The sequence below is a fragment of the Paramisgurnus dabryanus genome, chromosome 10 (genome assembly GCF_030506205.2).
Source record: "Paramisgurnus dabryanus chromosome 10, PD_genome_1.1, whole genome shotgun sequence".
Lineage (NCBI taxonomy): Eukaryota > Metazoa > Chordata > Actinopteri > Cypriniformes > Cobitidae > Paramisgurnus > Paramisgurnus dabryanus.
Window position 1 is genome coordinate 5,562,332 of NC_133346.1, and position 20,630 is coordinate 5,582,961.

The 20,630-nt window shown below is 41.1% G+C and overlaps 3 protein-coding genes across 3 annotated transcripts; all 3 read right to left on the reverse strand.

Moving 5' to 3' along the window:
- Positions 1-2,050: 2,050 nt before the first annotated feature.
- LOC135739000 (trace amine-associated receptor 13c-like) lies at positions 2,051-3,019 on the reverse strand. The gene has a single exon (XM_065257247.1). The coding sequence runs from the start codon at positions 3,017-3,019 to the stop codon at positions 2,051-2,053; it is 969 nt and encodes a 322-aa protein (XP_065113319.1).
- Positions 3,020-10,669: 7,650 nt separating this feature from the next.
- Positions 10,670-11,638, reverse strand: LOC135738992 (trace amine-associated receptor 13c-like). The gene has a single exon (XM_065257234.2). It carries the CDS (start codon positions 11,636-11,638, stop codon positions 10,670-10,672), a length of 969 nt encoding a protein of 322 aa, XP_065113306.1.
- Positions 11,639-16,539: 4,901 nt separating this feature from the next.
- On the reverse strand, positions 16,540-17,508 carry LOC135738984 (trace amine-associated receptor 13c-like). The gene has a single exon (XM_065257221.1). It carries the CDS (start codon positions 17,506-17,508, stop codon positions 16,540-16,542), a length of 969 nt encoding a protein of 322 aa, XP_065113293.1.
- Between the last annotated feature and the right edge of the window lie 3,122 nt (positions 17,509-20,630).

Below are 20,630 nucleotides of genomic sequence, written 5' to 3' on the forward strand. Positions count from 1 at the left end.
ACAAAATCACATGCAAGTCGATTGACAGACTGATGCAATAGTTGCTCTTGATGATGCAGGTCAGTGTCTTGTGTGCTCATGTCAAACATGTTCAATTACCCAACAGTAATTTATGCATATCAAATAATTCATATTTTAAATTAAATTCAACATTAAAATCAGTTTTCTATTATTGAGACATCTTTCATGACAAACTAATCAAGCTAAATAAATATTTTTTATGGAATTGTATCATTGGGTCTAAGTACAACTGTGTGCATGTTTTTATTTGCTTGTTTGTTCTGTACTGCAGATTCTGAGGTATTTAAGATTAAAAACCTGAGTACTTGTTTTTTATTAGTTTAATTAATTGTTACAACAAAATGATTGAATTCATAAACATTATACACATTTACACATGTAGCCTATAATTTATATGTTTGGCCTGCAGTTTTCATAAACCAGCTGTGGGACCCTGATGGTGTTATATCTTGTGTTGAACCCCACTGACAGTTCTCGAGAGAACAATGCCAGTAAATCCAGAACTGTAACTATTATTTTAATGAACAAGACCAGCAGAAGTTATGCTGGTTTAAATATTTTAGATAGATTTAGGATGTGTTTAACTGACGTTCTAAACCAGGGGTAAAATATAGCATAGATGAGAGGATTCAGACCTGAATTAACATACAACACCCATAGCATAAAATAGGCTGTAGCAGAAGTCATTTTTGTATTTGGTGTTAGAGATCAAATAAAATAGGGAATCCAGCAAAACAGATAAACCGTCACAATGATTCCTAATGTCAGAGCGGCTTTGCTCTCAGATTTCCTCCTCACTGAACCTTCTGTTAGATGTTTTCCACTCCTCAGCAGAGAGTTTATAACTTTTACTTGCTGATGTGCGACATAAAAGATTCTCAAATATAATGTTATAATGACGGTACAAGGAAACAGGAAAGACAGCAATAGGTCAGCGTTGACAAGGCAAAAGTAAGCATAGCTATACATTCCCCATAACATGTGTTATTTCTTTGTGAGATACTTATAATTGCAATGTTATAAGTTGAAGAGAAAAACCAGCAAACACAGATACTTAATATTGTTCTAGTCATTGTTATTTTCTGTGGGTACAGTCTACAGATAGGGCCGGAGCACTACACAGTTCAGGTCCAACCCTAATCAAACTTACCCACCTTTGATTTTCTAGTGATCATGAAGACCTTGATTAGCTTGCTCACGTGCGTTTGATCAGGCCCTCCAGGGTAAGATTTGGGGAACCCTGCCTTACACGTTTACTATGTTCTATAGTGTTTATGTCGAGCCGGTTGCCTCCTGTGTTTTCACCTCAAACCGTTAGAGGCACAGAGAGCCTCGGCTCGTGTTGGCTTGCAGCACCATTATGAATTGCTAGAGAATTCTAGGCACCCTGAAAAAAATATATGTGGGCCCGCCCCACCACCACCCTCAACCCATATTATATGCTGTATAAGAAATTAGCATGTAGACTAAGTATTTATATAAATATTACATCAAAACAGTGCCATTGAGCCATAGCCTGTAACTTAAGAAAAAAAAGCTTAAATCACCATGCGACTAATACAGTGATAACAAAAGATAAGAAATTGTCACATAATAGTAAATTTCATTTTAGTGACCAGCCATAGCTTTTCCAGTTTTTCCAATAGTTTTATCAATTGGAAAACTTTTTCACAAAATTGCTTTTATTTGTGGTTTTCATAAAAATCTTAACCATTTAACTAATATATACTACATATTACTAAAAGAAAGGGGGCCAGTATATTATAATTTCAGGATTTTGTGGCAGTGGGGGCCCCTATAATTGTCACCACTTTTCACCCCAGTTGCAAACCAGCTGGGCACCCTGATGGGTTTATTAGTTTTATTACAAACCACTCTATTATGCTTTGACAAATTTAACCTTTTCTTAAACATTTTTCAGGTTTTGGTAAAATATCTTGTGTTGAACCCCACTGACCAGTTCTTGAGAGAACAATGTCAGTAAATCCAGGACTGTAACTATTATTGTAATGAACAAGACCAGCAGAAGTTATGCTGGTTTAAATATTTTAGATAGATTTAGGATGTGTTTAACTGACGTTCTAAACCAGGGGTAAAATATAGCATAGATGAGAGGATTCAGAGCTGAATTAATATACATAATCCATAACATAAAATAGGCTATAGCAGAAGTAATTCTTGTATTTGGTGTTAGAGATAAAATAAAATAGGGAATCCAGCAAAACAGATAAACCGTCACAATGATTCCTAATGTCAGAGCGGCTTTGCTCTCAGATTTCCTCCTCACTGAACCTTCTGTTAGATGTTTTCCACTCCTCAGCAGAGAGTTTATAACTTTCACTTGATGATGTGCGACATAGAAGATTCTCAAATATAAAGTTATAATGACGGTACAAGGAAGCAGGAAAGACAGCAATAGGTCAGCGATTGACAAGGCAAAAGTAAACATAGCTATACATTCTCCATAACATGTGTAATTTTTATGTAAGACACTTATACCAATTGAAATGTTATAAGCTGAAGAGCAGAACCAGCAAACACAGATAATAATTATTGTTCTAGTCATTGTTATTTTCTGTGGGTACAGCAGAGGGTGACACACAGCCACATAACGGTCAACAGCTATTAAAACTAAATTACTCAGAGATGTAGAGAGGAGCAATCCTATGATTATTGAAAACAGTCTACAGATAGTCTCTCCAAAGTACCAACATGTTTCAATCAACCTAACCGCCTCCAAGGGCATGATAATAAGTCCTACGAGCAGGTCAGACACAGCCAGAGAAAGAATGAGCATGTTGGTTGGAGTGTGAAGCTTCTTGAAATGAGAGATGGAGATAATCACCAGCAGATTCATAAACACAGTCCATACTGACAGCAATGAAAAAAACACATACATGATATTGTATTCATGTGTGGAGCGTTTTGTATTGATGCATGATGAGTTAATGGCAGGAAAGCAGTATTGAGTCTCATGATCTTCTGTTTCATAGGCCATGAGTAAAGTCTCCTCCTGATAGGAGTTTGATCTGATCTCCTTACTGTTCTTTCATTTATATTATGTCTAGACCAGACGGTCCAACCCATTCACCGCCCACTCTGCATAATTATATCATCTTGTGATGTTTCTGTATTGTAATAATTTAAATACCTTTTCAAAAATGTAAGAACATAATTGTGTTACATTCAGGCCCGGATTAACCAAATTTCAAGTGCCCCCCCCATTTTTTTACATTATTTTATATTTTAGGAGTGCCAGCAAAATTTTAGGAGTGCCAGCAGAAAATTTAGGGCACACCTTAAATCCGCCTGCAATGCACTTTTTTCTAAAATAACTGCATTTTTGAGAAAGCCGTTTTGAGATACAGATGTTCTAGCATCATATGTAGTATTTTGTGACAGAAGTCCGAATGACAACATGCAAAAATAAACATGACTTTTTACCTTTGTGTTGATCACAAGTCGAATCCAGTTTCAGATGTGTGAATCATCCAATGACCATTTTTGTCCACAAATGCGTATAATCCGTGAAATATAGATATATAGTCTATTGTTTACATCAGATTTCGCATGAACGTCTGGTAATAGAATATAATGCACAGTCTGAGGACAGTTTACATCGTAACATGTAAGGGTATATGAGATTACACTCCGGTAATTTTAGGTAATTTTAAGTCAACAATTTGTGCTTACAGTTTGGGCCCGCTGACTCCAGTGTAACACTGAGACCAAGGTTTCCACCACTCTATACAAAGATCTATTGGTGAGTCTGCAAGCGCTGGCCCCAGAGAAGGCAGACCCAGCTTTAGCTTTGTTTTGTCCCGTTTGCGTTTTGCGGCTGTATGTGGACCACACACAAAGCTTTAAGACCTCAAAACAGCTGTTTGTCTGTTACGGAGGACAGTAGAAGGGAAATGCTTTTTCCAAGCAGAGGATGTCACACTGGATAGTGGACACCATTTTTCTGGCTTATCAGAAGCAGGCATGCCGTGCCTGCTCAGGTTACGGGGGCACTCCACCAAGAGAATAGCATCCTCTTGGGCACTGGCTTGCGGTGCCTTGCTAACAGACATTTGCAGAGCTGCAAGCAATGCGACACCTTACACGTTTACTATGTTCTATAGTGTTTATGTCGAGCCAGTTGCCTCCCGTGTTCTCACCTCAAACCGGTAGAAGCATGGAGAGCCCTGGCTTGTGTGTCGGCTTGCAGCACTATTATGGCTACATTAGTGCCAAAATGATGGCTACATTAGTGCCAAAAATCCTGTATTGTAGAATTTGGTACAATGCCGGCATTTCAACAGCTGAATTCTTGAAAACCTATGCTAAGGTTGATGTCCATATGAACGACCCCTAAGGGATCCAACATGTATAATGTCCACAGAGTAAAAACTAAGCCTGTGTTTTCCCTCAGCAGAGTTACAATGTGACATCAAAGTAATCAACTAAAAGAGAAAGTCTTGGTTACGTATGTACCACTCATTCTCTGAAGGAAGGAAATGGAGACATCACGACCCATAGCCACGGCTTGCTGTACCACTGCTAAGTTGGTCAGGTCTCATAGGCTCGGCTCCTTAGCAAAAAACCTAATGATGCAGTTCACCTGCTACCTATTTTTACCCACACAGCAGGGCGGCGTCAGCAGATGCAATACTGCATGCCAACATGCATTGTTTCTTTAATATACACTCGAAGTGGATTGGTCCCTCTTATTGAGTTCCCAATCACATTGACACCTGTTTTGTGTGACTGTTGTGATTACACAAAGAAGAATAGATGGATTTGTATAATTACAGTATGTTTCCGCACACACACTGGTGACTCATTTTCTGCTAAAAACACATTTAAAAGTGCATTTTCTAGGATGGGGGGCTTTAAGTGTCTAAATCCTTTTGTATAGTTTTATACAGCAGGGATAAAAAATCTGACTTTATTTTTAAGGTGTTAGTGAGACCAGCAGGGGGTCCTAATACCCCAGTATAGTGACGGGGACACAATACTGTCAAAAAGCACCGTCCTTCGGATGAGATGGTAAACGGAGGTTCCGACTCTCTGTGTTTGTTAAAAATCCCAGGATGTAATTCGAAAAGGAGTATAGGTGTGCCCTGGCATCCTGGCCAAACTTGCCCATTGGCCTACTAATCATCCCCATATATATTCATTGGCGATATCACTCTCTCTCCTCTCCACTAATAAGCTGGTGTGTGGTGGGCGTTCTGGCGCAATATGGCTGCCGTCGCAGCATCCAGGGGGACTTTGAGTGCTGCAGAAAAGTGCTTTATAAATTAAACAAATTATTATTCTTTTACTGACAGTATGTCATTGCTTTCATTTACCCCTGCTTTAGGCTTGAACATATTTTTCATGTGTGATTCTCATTGCCTTGTGAATGTATTCAATCTGTTTTAATTGATTTTCTTTGTTTCTTGGGGGTAATGAAGCCGGATTTTGATCTCAGTAACTTCCTTGAGTGCAAACTTAGAACTCTTCTGTTAGCAGGTGAAGTCTTTTCCATCAAGCAATGATATACAGTACGATATAAAATATGCTTTTCAAGAAACAAATATGCTTTTCAGAAACAAAGGTTACATGAGCTGATTCATAAATAACAATATTTTGCTATTCAAAATGTATGCAGGGCCTTCAGGGAGGGTCATGTTAACACCTATAATATGCTGCAATTATTGTGTTAACATGTTCTTAGTTTTTGATGTAATATCTTGTGTTGAAACCCATTACACCCAGAACCGTAATTATTAACAAGACCAATAGAAGTTATGCTGGTTTAAATATTTGGATAGATTTAGGATGTGTTCAAATTAAATGGGTTGGTACAGTCCTATTCATTACAGTACCCTCTCTCTAGGAACAACTCCCAGTGTTCCTGAACCAAAAACATAATACATAACAAGAAGGGGTGAGCTGGGTGGGCCAGGACCATGAGGCAGTGGCAGGTTTCAATCATAGAGCAGCGGTGGGCACCTCCCAGAGAGGGTCGGTGAGCACGGGGGGCCATCTCGGCTGTGGTTTCAGGCATGCCGGCGGTCATCTTGGCTCTGTCTTTAGGCATTGTGGTGGCCATCGTGGCTGTGGCTTCAGGCATGGTAGCGGCCATCTTGAAAACTGGTTCAGGCGTGGTAACAGCCATCTTGAGAACAGGTTCAGATGTGGCGGGTGGCTCAGGAGACTCAGGTTCATGGGCTGCAGTGAACTTGGTAAGAACTGTAGTGCAGTGTGTGGCCCAAACACATCACAAAGCTGTAGCCATCACCAGTAGCACTGCAGACCGGAGACAGATTTCTGACTCTGGCTGATCAATCACAATGTATGGAGACTCTGGCTGAGCAGTCACGACATGTAGAGACTCTGGCTGAGCAGTCAGGACATGTGGAGACTCTGGCTGAGCAGTCAGGACATGTGGAGACTCTGGCTGAGCAGTCAGGACATGTGGAGACTCTGGCTGAGCAGTCACGACATGTGGAGACTCTGGCTGAGCAGTCACGACAGGTAGAGACTCTGGCTGAGCAGTCACGACATGTAGAGACTCTGGCTGAGCAGTCAGGACATGTAGAGACCCTGGCTGAGCCATCAGGACATGTTGAGACTCTGGCTGAGCAGTCAGGACATGTAGAGACCCTGGCTGAGCCATCAGTACATGTAGAGACTCTGGCTGAGCAGTCAGGACATGTAGAGACCCTGGCTGAGCAGTCACGACATGTGGAGACTCTGGCTGAGCAGTCACGACATGTGGAGACTCTTTGATTGTCATTTAACTGATAGTTACAGTACTGATCAGTCGAAGCAAGCAAAATATCTCGAGATGAAAGAAAATATGATTTATCCTTACAAAATCCCTCTTTACAAGGCGTTCTTTCATGAGGGTAATGAAGTGGGGACCTTTGTGGGGATCACAAGTCGAATCCAGTCTGTTTCAGATGTGTGAATCATCCAATGATTTTTGTCCACAAATGCGTATAATCCGTGAAATATAGATATATAGTCTATTGTTTACATCAGATTTCGCATGAACTTCTGGTAATACAATATAATATACAATCTGAGGACTATTTACCTCGTAACATGTAAGGGTATATCAGATTACAGTCCGGTATTTGCGTTCCGTTAAACACATGAACCTGCCTTCAAATTTTGTATTTAAAATAGGGTCTCTGTGTAACTTATGAGTTTGACTTCATGCTGCGCTGCAAGACGTCAAAGTACCGCGAGAGCGAGTTGAAATTAAACTACTCCGTAAGATTTCTTGAAGAGCTCTCGCGGTACTTTGACGTCATCCGACTGCGGCGCCCCATAAAGTCAGTGACGCGGCTGACGTACGATGCGGCTGACTGTTATTTGTTCCGCCCCAGCTTCTTTTATCTTTCTTTTGTTTTGTGCGCCCGAGCTTCATTTACAGTCTGGGGAGACGCACGCTATAAGTTTGAAAAAAATAAATTAAACTAAGCAAACATGTCTGAGGAACAGGGCAGCCGCGTCACTACAAGTCACGTGACTTCACGCTCGAGCCGGAAGAGAAGACAATGCTGAATAAAGTCGTAATTCTTGCTATTTTTGGACCAAACTGTATTTTCGATGCTTCACCACAATCTTACTGACCCACTGATGTCACATGGACTACTTTGATGATGTTTTTATTACCTTTCTGGACATGGAAACCGTACATAGATTTTCAATGGAGGAAACAGAAAGCTCTCGGACTAAATCTAAAGTTAAAACATCTTAAACTGTGTTCCGAAGATGAACGGAGGTCTTCCGAGTTTAGAACGACATAAGGGTGAGTCATTAATGACATTATTTTCAGTTTTGGGCGAACTGTCCTTATTCAGTAGTCACGCTGTTCCCTTTGGGGGCGGAGGCGAAAACACAAGCTTATACAGTATGTAAATATACACACAGACAATGACGCCCCCCGCTGCAGGCTAGAATCTCTGGAAAAACAAGCTTATTTCAACCGCAAAATGTACACTTTTAAATATACATAAACTGCTATCTCAAACATGGAGAGGCTTCTTTGTGATCTCAACTAACAGATTCTGCAATAAAATGAAAATCACAAATTTTGAAAAAAAAACTTTGATTCTCATTTTCTCGAAACTTGTGCTGCCGACTTGTGTCCCTGGTTTCCGTGACGGGTCACAAATATAAATTGTAGAAACAACTATACAATAAGGGAATATGAAAAAAGAAGAAAACAAAGGCATATAATAAAATAAAAAATATAGTTAAATAAAGCAGTGCAAGGCAAATGACAAATATAGTGCAAATCAGTGAAGTGAACAACTGTGCAGGTAAAATAAATTTAGTGCAAAACAGATCCGTTAAAAAATATCTTAAGTCTGATTGAAAGTGACAAGGGCTCAGAGCAGTTATTTTATTTAACTGACTGATGAGGTAGTGGAATGACATCTGTTCCATGCTGAAATAAGGTAGTGAGCAGACCAATGCTGCACAAAGTGAACTAGTGCATGCCATCATATAATTTGTGTAGGGGAGGGGTTCATAGTTCGTAGTTCAGTGGTGCCTGGGGCAGAAGAGGGGAGGGGGTGGCAAGTACGGGAGGGAGTTCAGCTTCCTTACAGCCTGGTGTATGAAGCTGTCCTTCAGTCTGCTGGTCCTGGCCTGGAGACTCCGCAGTCTCCTCCCTGATGGTAGCAGACTGAAGAAGCTGTGTGATGGGTGAGTGGGATCACCTGTGATGCAGAGGGCTTTGCGGATGAGACGTGTTTCATAAATGTCATGTAGGGAGGGGAGAGATACACCAATGATCTTCTCAGCTGCTCTCACTATGCGTTGCAGAGTCTTTCGGCAGGACGCGTTGCAGGTGCCATACCACACAGTGATGCAGCTCGTCATGATGCTCTCGATGGTGCCTCTGTAGAAAGTGTACATGATGGGGGCCGGGGCTCTGGCTCTCCTCAGTTTGCGGAGGAAGTAGAGACGCTGTTGTGCATCCATGGGGGGGATTCTAGTTCAGATATACATTTGGAGAAATTCATCTAGTGATTTGAAATACAAGACCATGTCCAAATCTAGATTGTAATATTTTATAAGTTTGGTTTCATGGCAATGCTTTACATGAAGAAATTAATATTAACTAATAAATGCTGTATGAGTGCAGTTCAGTATTAGGTTCCTGTTAACATAATGTAAGTACTGTAGTTATGTGTATAATTTAGTTAAAAACCTCAACCTTAAAGACCTCAAAGAGCCTGATTCTTGTTGTTTACTAATTTAATGTAAACTATTGTACTTAACAAAACAGACATCATTAGAGAGGTAAATAGAGAAGTGTTTGACCTTTTTTTGTATTCAGAAAAACTTATAGTGACAGTAATGTTAAATTAAATATGACCATCAGTAGCAGTCATTAGTCCCTTTCACACATACAGTCTTTACTGGTAATTTACTGGTAAATTGCAGTTAACAGATCATGTGTGAACAGAACCTTTCCGGTAAATCAGTGCTCCCAATTTACCAGTAAGACAGGTTGTAAGATTACCAGTAATTTACCGGTAAGCGCTATGTGTGAACGAAAAATATAGGATTACCGGCATTTAGAACGGACGACGTCAGACCGCGCTGACAGCTTCGGGCCAATCATAATGATTTAAAACAGATGACGCGTTTACGCCCAGATTGTTTACGGACGTTTCCACACATGCGGTGCTTGAAAGTCGAGCACACCTGAAGTTTACGTCCACATTTCTTCACCAAAGTTGTTTAAAACATCTTACCACCTACTTGTCGAATTGCCGACGTCCTTAGCACGCCCTATGTGAAGCCTATTGTGCAAAAAGTACTGTTGTTTAAAACGCCATCGGTTTGACGTCGCCTCATGAAATGTTGTTTGGTCATGAGCAACTTCGCGACTGTCAGAGTTTACCACAGACGTGAAAACAACAAAATACGGACCGTGGATATGAACGACGTGGATTGTTTACAAATACAACACTGAGCTCGCCGCGCGCCACAGGTACTTCCGCTTTCTCAACGAATTTACCGGTATTTTGATACTGATGTGTGAATGATGTCTTACTGGTAAAAAGACGGAATGTCACTGCGTGTGTGAACAGCACATTTTTGTATTTACTGGTAAATTCATTCTGGTAAATTCATGGTAATTTACCAGTATTACTGTGTGAAAGAGGCTATTGAGAAAAATCTCATGCATGGTCGTCATGAAAGCACATCACAAAACAACATACCTCTCAGCTTTTGGTTCAACGGTGTGCATGTTTGGAAAAATATTGATTGATTTTATATGTTTACTTCAAATTTTTTAAGAGAAGAGTAATATTTATTTCATTTTTTTAAAAACACAACAGACAGACGGGTACAGCTTTACATACAGGTGATTTTTTTTTTTATAAATAATTGCATTTACATTCTGTAAAAAAATACATTTGATTGTTATTTAATGTAATATTTCTTTTGTATGCCCTTTTTAGTCCATCCGCCCCTGCCCCTGAGAAGGTCTGTGCATGCCACTGTACTTGGCACCCTGCTTTTTTTAAAACATATTCTCAGTTTTTGATGTAATATCTTGTGTTGAACCCCATTGACCAGTTATTAAAAAACAGTTTAAATCCAGAACTGTAGTTATTATTATAATGAACAATACCAGTAGAAGTTAAGATGGCTTAAATAGTTTGGATAGATTTAGGATATATTTAACTGATGTTCTAAACCAGGGGTAAAATATAGCATAGATGAGAGGATTCAGACCTGAATTAATATACAACATCCATAATATAAAATAGGCTATAATATATGTCATTCTTGTGTTAAGTGTTAGAGTTAAGATATAATAGGGAATCCAGCAAAACAGATAAACCATCACAATGATTCCTAATGTCAGAGCGGCTTTGCTCTCAGATTTCCTCCTCACTGAACCTTCTGTTAGATGTTTTCCACTCCTCATCACAGAGTTTATAATTTTCACTTGCTGATGTGCGACATAGAAGATTCTCAAATATAAAGTTATGATGATGGTACAAGGAAACAGGAAAGATACGAACAGGTCAATGATTGTCCAGGCAAAAGTAATAATAACTGTACATTCTCCATAACATGTGTATTTTCTATGTGAGACACTTATGCCAGCTAAAATGTTACAAACTGAAGAGCAGAACCAGGAAACACAGATAGTAAATATTGTTCTAGTCATTGTTATTTTCTGTGGATACAGTAAAGGTTGACACACAGCCACATAACGGTCAACAGCTATTAATACCAAATTACTCAGTGATGTAGAGACGAGCAATCCCATGATTATTAAAAACAGTCTACAGATAGCGTCTCCAAAGTACCAACATGTTTCAATCAACTTAATCGCCTCCAAGGGCATGCCAATAAGTCCTATGAGCAGGTCAGCCACAGCCAGAGAAAGAATGAGCATGTTGGTTGGAGTGTGAAGCTTCTTGAAGTGAGAGATGGAGATGATCACCAGCAGATTCAGAAACACAGTCCATACTGACAGCACTGAAAAAAACACATACATGATATTGTATTCATGTGTGGAGCGTTTTGTCTTGATGCATGATGAGTTAATGGCAGGAAAGCAGTATTGAGTCTTATGATCTTCTGTCCTATAGGCCATGAGTAAAGTCCCCTCCTGTTAAGAGTTTGATCTGATCTCCTTACTTGTTCTTTCATTTATATTATGTCTAGATCAGACTGACTCAACCCATTCACCGCCCACTCTGATGCAACATTGTTTTCAGTGGATGTAATTTTGCCATGTTTTTTACAATTATATTTTTAGATGTTTGTAAATATGGAGTCCAGATGCAAAACCCTTTAAGTGCATCTGACATATTTTCTTGTAAATTAGCATTTATTTTATCCCCTGATCAAGGACTCCTTCCCTGCTTGCCCCTCCTTCTTGAACTTTCCTGTACATTCATGTTTGTTGTCTTTATTGTTGCCCCTGATTCATTGTGTTGTAATTATCCTTGCCCCTGATTTGTTAAATGCATTGTGTCCTTGATCTTTCATTTTATCTTGTCTTGTAGGTTGTGTGTGGGATGCCTTCTTATCATAGTTTTTGCTCTTTGTGGCAGGATCATGACAGCCCCATGTGTTTTATGTGGTAGCACATGGCCTTTGTTTGTGCTGTGTGCTTCCTCATCTCGTCTCTTGAACTCGTCCCCACGTCTCTTTGTAAATTATCATATTACTGTTTCATTCATTCCTCATTATTTGCTCCCCTATTTAGTGACCTTGTGTTTGCTGTCCTGTGCTGGTTTGTTTGGCTTCTAAGCCTGTCGTGTTGTCATGTTTCCTGAGTTTGTTTGTTATTTTGCCCCCTCGTTGGCTTTTATGTTATTGTCAATAAAGTTTTGTGTCTGAAATGTCTGCAATTGGGTTCTATGCCTCATGATTCCTGACAGTAACCCTCGTTTTCTGAAGGAAGGGAACGAAGACATCACATTAATGTCTGACGTATTGGGAACTCGGTTAGAGTGACCAATCCACTTCGAGTGTATCAAAAAGCCAATAAATGTTGTCATGCCGCCCTGCCATAACATAAATAGGTAAAAAAATATAAATGGGTATAAATAGGCAGGAGGTGAACGGCATCATTAGCTTTTTTGCTGCGATGCCGAGCCTATTAGACTCCATCTCAGCAGTGGTACAGCCAACCATGGTGAACAGGATGTGATGTCTCCACTTAATTTAATATCGGTTGGTCCCCCTAAAAGAGTTTCCAATAAATCGGTCGTCGAAGTGACAAAGTAAAAGGGAACCAAACCATTGCCCCAATGTTACCAGCCGGAGCGGGCTACTAAATGCCCCTCCGGCACTTTCCATCTCGAGGAGGTCCCCAAAAGCACCCCAATGACCAATAAGACGAACACAGGTAAGTAAAGTTAAAACAAATTTTATTTAAATTATTTAAAATGCTTCTGAGCAGGGGGAAAAGCGCAAGGGGAATATATTAAAAAGGGTCTCTCCTTCTGTCCTCCACAGATTCTTCGGGGATAGGGGCCAAGTGCCGGGCCAAGCACTACTGAGCAAGGGAAGGGAGGGGCCGGAGTTCCTCTCCTTGGTCCTTCTACCCGTGGCGCGCTCCTTTGCTCCTGGAGGCAGATCAAAACGTGGTTTAAAGGATTTTACGGGGTTTTGTGAAAACTACCTGCTCGGTCTTTCGTCCGTCGTCTCACGACTTGCTCCAATGACTTCCCGTCAAGGGATCAGGTAAGTTTAAAGGCTTTCTCCGTGTCCGTGAACTGACTCTCCTTTTTCTTCGGCTCCTTTTTCCACAGGGCACCGAGGTCACTTCTCTCCGTCCTCAGCCAGCTGAAGTCCCCTCCTGAACCAGGAATCAACTAAGGTCACAGGCACATAAGAAACAGGTTAGAGAGAGACTCACTGTGTGACAAGGCCTCTCGTTGGCCTGAAGGGTTTGGAGAGCAGGCTGTTATAGTGACCACCACTCTACTTGTACCCTGTAGGTTACCTCGAGGGCGTCACTCGCCTGAGCCAGAGGATGTGCCAGGTGGACGGAGACTTTGCTCAGCGTGCAAGACTGGACCTACGGAATACTCATGTTAGGTAAACTTTAGTTCACTCTAGGATGGCTTTGGCAGTTGATGGGACGGATACAATTCCTCAGGTAAGTTTTCCTCCTACTCACCCTGGGATGACTCAACGGCTGAATGGCCGACTTAAGTGCTGGTAACTCACCGCTCGAACTCTGGCGTGGCTCTTCAAGTCAATGGCCTACCCTTCGGTGAGTACACGACAGGCCGGGTTTAGGTAGCTCTTAGCTCGGGCTCTATAGTGGCTCTGCGGTCCAGTGGCATACAGTGCTGTAACGACAAGACAGTTTCACACACAGATAGCTCTTAGCTCGATTCCTCACTGACATACATCTCTTGTAATTTCAGGACCCTCTGGATGCGTGTGGCTCTTGGCATGGACTCTAAGGTGGCTCTGTGACTCGATGGCGTGCAGCTCTGCAATGACAAGACGGTTCAGGGAAATATAGCTCTTAGCTCAGACTCAGTCGCTCAATGGCGTGTTGATCGGTGTCAGCGGGACCATACAGGTACGTATACTTTTACTTTAAGTTCTAATTCCACAGGTTCTTCAGGTAAGTATGACTCTTAGCTTTACTCTTTCCTCTCTCACTTTAGACACAACACAGCAGTATTACAGCATAGGTGCATGGAAGAATGTACATCACCTGGCCTTGGTCCACGTCGAGAAACAGGTAGGATGGGAAAGTGACTTCTGTAACGGACCTGGCGCTCTTGCTCTCCCTCGGGGTCAACACCCAAGGCCTACACTGGTGAGACAGGCGGCTGGACTTCCTCTCTCCGCACACAATTGCACACCACAGACAGTAGTTATCTACACAATGCTTCTACTTCCTGTATTTTCCACTATGATCCTTCCCACAGCATACAGGCTCAAGACACGCAGGCAGGGGAGAATAACAAGTACGTCCACGATGATAGTCACAACCCAGTGGCTCCACAGTATGTCTCACAGCAAACCTGGCATTCCCTAGGAGCGGTATGAGCAACAGGGACACGGCACAGCACTGCAAATGCTTCAGGTGCAAACACGTCAATAATGCACTCTCACACACGGCACTTCACACTTCTAATAGTGAAAATTAAGGCTCACACCTCCACACTGGGTCATTACACTTCACTGGGGAACTGATGTTTACACTTGCGGCCGCAGGCGCTCTGGACGGATTACACGGGTCCCCGCACCACGCTCTGGGTATCCTCCAATCCACTGGCTCACCCACCGGCTTCGGTGTCCACGGTAGGGCCACTACGTAACAACACACTCTTCACACGGCAATCACTGTCCGTAGCTTCAAGTTTTCAGCGTAATACATGTGGCAATTGTACTCACAATTCTGTTATGGTGATCTCTCCCAAGAAGTCGGCAAACTGTGCGCACTCTCCTTCAAAGATCGTCCTGTGTATCGGCCTTCAATGCAGATAAGCACATTCACGTGATCACATATCTTGAAAACTGGTTCAGGCGTGGTGACAGCCATCTTGAGAACAGGTTCAGATGTGGCGGGTGGCTCAGGAGACTCAGGTTCATGGGCTGCAGTGAACTCGGTAAGAACTGTAGTGCAGTGTGTGGCCCAAACACATCACAAAGCTGTAGCCATCACAAGTAGCACTGCAGACAGGAGACAGATTTCTGACTCTGGCTGATCAATCACAATGTATGGAGACTCTGGCTGAGCAGTCACGACATATAGAGACTCTGGCTGAGCAGTTATGACATATGGAGACTCTGGCTGAGTAGTCACGACATGTGGAGACTCTGGCTGAGAAGTCAGGACATGTGGAGACTCTGGCTGAGCAGTCGGGACATGTGGAGACTCTGGCTGAGCAGTCGGGACATGTAGAGACTCTGGCTGAGCAGTCAGGACATGTGGAGACTCTGGCTGAGCAGTCACGACATGTAGAGACTCTGGCTGAGCAGTCAGGACATGTGGAGACTCTGGCTGAGCAGTCACGACATGTAGAGACTTTTTGATTGTCATTTAACTGATAGTTACAGTACTGATCAGTCGAAGCAAGCAAAATATCTCGAGATGAAAGAAAATATGATTTTATCCTTACAAAATCACTCTTTACAAGGCGTTCTTTCATGAGGGTAATGAAGCAGGATTTTGATTTGAGTAACTTTCCTTAGGGTAAAGTCTTTACCATCAAGTAATTATATACCATATTTTGGTATATTAGAAATTCACCTAGTAAATTGAACTCTAAGACCATGTCCAACTCTAAATTGTAATAATTTATAAGTTTGGATTCATGTCAATGCTTTACATGAAGGTTTGAAATTAATATTAACTAATAAATGCTGTATGAGTGCAGTTCAGTATTAGGTTCCTGTTAACATAATGTAAGTAGTTATGTGTATAATTTAGTTAAAAACCTCAACCTTAAAGACCTCAAAGAGCCTGATTCTTGTTGTTTACTAATTTAATGTAAACTATTGTACTTAACAAAACAAACATCATTAGAGAGGTAGAGAAGTGTTTGACCTTTTTTTGTTTTCAGAAAAACTTATAGTGACAGTAATGTTAAATTAAATATGACCATCAGTAGCAGTCATTGAGAAAAATCTCATGCATGGTCGTCATGAAAGCACATCACAAAACAACATACCTCTCAGCTTTTGGTTCAACGGTGTGCATGTTTGGAAAAATATTGATTGATTTTATATGTTTACTTCAAATTTTTTAAGAGAAGAGTAATATTTATTTCATTTTTTTAAAAACACAACAGACAGACGGGTACTGCTTTACATACAGGTGATTTTTTTTTAAATAAATCATTGCATTTACATTCTGTAAAAAAATAAATTGATTGTTATTTGATGTAATATTTCTTTTGTATGCCCTTTTTAGTCAATCCGCCCCTGCCCCTGACAAGGTCTGTGCATGCCACTGTACTTGGCACCCTGCTTTTTAAAAAAAGTTATTATTATAATGAACAATACCAGTAGAAGTTAAGATGGCTTAAATAGTTTGGATAGATTTAGGATAGATTTAACTGATGTTCTAAACCAGGGGTAAAATATAGCATAGATGAGAGGATTCAGAGCTGAATTAATATACACCATCCATAATATAAAATAGGCTATAATATATGTCATTCTTGTGTTAAGTGTTAGAGTTAAGATATAAAAGGGAATCCAGCAAAACAGATAAACCATCACAATGATTCCTAATGTCAGAGCGGCTTTGCTCTCAGATTTCCTCCTCACTGAACCTTCTGTTAGATGTTTTCCACTCCTCATCAGAGAGTTTATAACTTTCACTTGATGATGTGCGACATAGAAGATTCTCAAATATAAAGTTATGATGATGGTACAAGGAAACAGGAAAGATACGAACAGGTCAATGATTGTCCAGGCAAAAGTAATGATAATTACACATTCTCCATAACATGTGTATTTTCTATGTGAGACACTTATACCAGCTAAAATGTTATAAGCTGAAGAGCAGAACCAGGAAACACAGATAATAGTTATTGTTCTTGTCATTGTTATTTTTTGTGGATACAGTAAAGGTTGACACACAGCCACATAACGGTCAACAGCTATTAATACCAAATTACTCAGAGATGTAGAGAAAAGCAGCCCCATGATTACTGAAAACACTCTACAGATAGTGTCTCCAAAGTACCAACATGTTTCAATCAACTTAATCCCCTCCAATGGCATGCCAATAAGTCCTATGAGCAGGTCTGCCAAAGCCAGAGAGAGAATGAGCATGTTGGTTGGAGTGTGAAGCTTCTTGAAGTGAGAGATGGAGATGATCACCAGCAGATTCAGAAACACAGTCCATACTGACAGCACTGAAAAAAACACATACATGATATTGTATTCATGTGTGGAGCGTTTTGTCTTGATGCATGATGAGTTAATGGCAGGAAAGCAGTATTGAGTCTTATGATCTTCTGTCTCATAGGCCATGAGTAAAGTCTCATCCTGTTAACAGTTTGATCTGATCTCCTTACTTGTTCTTTCATTTATATTATGTCTAGATCAGATTGACTCAACCCATTAACCGCCCACTCTGATGCAACATTGTTTTCAGTGGATGTAATTTTGCCATGTTTTTTACAATTATATTTTTTGATGTTTGTAAATATGGAGCCCAGATGCAAAACCCTTTAAGTGCATCTGACATATTTTCTTGTAAATTAGCATTTATTTTATCCCCTGATCAAGGACTCCTTCCCTGCCTTGCCCTTCCCTCTTGAACTTTCCTGTACATTCATATTTGTTGTCTTTATTGTTGCCCCTGACTCATTGTGTTGTAATTATCCTTGCCCCTGATTTGTTAAATGCATTGTGTCCTTGATCTTTCATTTTGTCTTGTCTTGTAGGTTGTGTGTGGGATGCCTTCTTATCATAGTTTTTGCTCTTTGTGGCAGGATCATGACAGCCCCATGTGTTTTATGTGGTAGCACATGGCCTTTGTTTGTGCTGTGTGCTTCCTCGTCTCGTCTCTTGAATCTGTCCCCACGTCTCTTTGTAAATTATCATATTACTGTTTCATTCATTCCTCATTATTTGCTCCCCTATTTAGTAAGGGTGTCACGATTTCGATTTTAAATCGAAATCGATCGAAATTAAGTCACAGCTTCGAACTTCAAATTAAAAAATGGTATTGTCGATGCTGCCACGCCCCCATGTCACGTCCGGTCGGCTTGTCAAGCGAGGGAAAAAAACTCTCAGAGATGCCTTTAAAAACATCTGTCCAGCGGAAAGCGATCATATTTTAAACACGAGGGATGCTACAACTCCTTGAAATGCATATCATAAACAGGATTACTACCTAGTGATCTGACTTTGGACAGAGCGCAGCTCTCTGCACGTGCGCGAGAGTGAGGGAGGCGCAAAGATGCAGTGGGTTATATTTTAAAGAAAAGGGATAGTTTGCCTCAGCTCGCATGAAACGCATTAAACTGAACAAATACATAAGGATTACTACTTTAGTTTATGTTTAGACTTCGGACAGATGCGAGAGCGCGTGCACGTGCATGTGAGACAGAGAGATGCGCAGCTGCTTATGATGCTGGATTTATTTCAGATGCTATGAGTCCAAGACACGCGCATTAAGTCCATGTGCATTAAGTCCATGTGGGTGCAAGAAGGAATCCTCTCTCTACAAGCTCTCGCGTTAAGTGAAGCCCACAAACCCCCATGCGAGTTGTGCAATGTGCATGTTAATGTTAAACTATAATAATAATAATAATAATAATAAATAATGGCATATCATTTTTGTCTTCAAAAAAAAAAAAAAGTAAAAATCGAGAATCGGATCGAATCGTGACCTTAGAATCGAAAATGTAATCGAATCGAGGATTTGGAGAATCGTGACCCCCTACTATATAGTGACCTTGTGTTTGCTGTCCTGTGCTAGTTTGTTTGGCTTCTATGGCCTGTCGTGTTGTAATGTTTCCTGAGTTTGTTTGTTATTTTGCCCCCTCGTTGGCTTTTATGTTATTGTCAATAAAGTTTTGTGTGTGAAATGTCTACAATTGGGTTCTATGCCTCATGATTCCTGACAGTAACCCTCGTTTTCTGAAGGAAGGGAACGGAGACGTCCCATTAACGACTGACGTATTGGGAACTCGGTTAGAGGGACCAATCCACTTCGAGTGTATCAAAAAAGCCAATGAATGTTGTCATGCAGTCATGCCGCCCTGCCATAACATAAATAGGTAAAAAAAATAAATGGGTATAAATAGGCAGCAGGTGAACTGCATCATTGAACTGGGGGGTAATGCTATTTCATGCATTCTGACTTAATAACACAGTTGATTAGTTGTAACCCTCATGCTAAATATAAGCAAAGTTTAACGTAAAGGAGTGATGATGGTGATAACATAGTAATGACTTCTAGAAGTTCTTCACTTACAAATTATGGTTATTAGAGAAAACATAGAAGCTACACAAGCAGCCCAGGGTTTCCCGTAGCACATTTCAGTTCAGGCAGCCCACCTAAGCTTGGGGGGGCATCTCGGCTGTGGTTTCAGGCATGCCGGCGGTCATCTTGGCTCTGTCTTTAGGCATTGTGGTGGCCATTTTGGCTGTGGCTTCAGGCATGGCAGCGGCCATCTTGAGAACTGGTTCAGGCGTGGTGACAGCCATCTTGAGAACAAGTTTAGATGTGGCGGGTGACTCAGGAGACTCAGGTTCATGGGCTGCAGTGAACTCGGTAAGAACTGTAGTGCAGTGTGTGGCCCAAACACATCACAAATCTGTAGCCATCACCAGTAGCACTGCACACAGGAGACAGATTTCTGACTCTGGCTGATCAATCACAATGTATGACATGAGGAGACTCTGTCTGAGCAGTTAGGACATGTGGAGACTATGGCTGAGCAGTCACAACATGTGGAGACTCTGGCTGAGCAGTCAGGACATGTGGAGACTCTGGCTGAGCAGTCAGGACATGTGGAGACTCTGGCTGAGCAGTCGGACATGTGGAGACTCTGGCTGAGCAGTCAGGACATGTGGAGACTCTGGCTGAGCAGTCAGGACATGTGGAGACTCTGGCTGAGCAGTCAGGACATGTGGAGACTCCGGCTGACCAGTCAGGACATGTGGAGACTCTGGCTGAGCAGTCACAACATGTGGAGACTCTGGCTGAGCAGTCACAACATGTGGAGACTCTGGCTGACCAGGCATGATAATTACCTTGGAGTAACTGTAGTAATAAAACTCCTGGATCCATGCTCCTGATGCATCAAATTTCAGCTGGATTCCAGTTTGTGCGGAAGTATTCTGTAAAGAGCAAGACGTAGAATAGAATCCAAATGCAGAAGTTTATTAATAACGGCTAGGCAAACAACACAAAAGGGTAATCCAAAAGAGTAATCCAATAAAGCAGGCACAAAGGTCATAACATGGAAAATGTTTTTTTTGTTTTTTGATGTATTGATTACTATAAGCCAAACTATGGTTTACTACACTAACCATGGTTTAACTATGGTTTTTGATAACCATGGTTGTCAAACCACACTGTCAGAAATAAAGGTACAAAACTGTACCTTTCTGTACCCTAAGTTTCCGTTTGATACCTT

Bases quoted from the DNA above. Each gene is read 5' to 3' on its own strand.
- LOC135738984 (XM_065257221.1), bottom strand. From the start codon at position 17,508: ATGGCCTATGAGACAGAAGATCATAAGACTCAATACTGCTTTCCTGCC.
- LOC135738992 (XM_065257234.2), bottom strand. From the start codon at position 11,638: ATGGCCTATAGGACAGAAGATCATAAGACTCAATACTGCTTTCCTGCC.
- LOC135739000 (XM_065257247.1), bottom strand. From the start codon at position 3,019: ATGGCCTATGAAACAGAAGATCATGAGACTCAATACTGCTTTCCTGCC.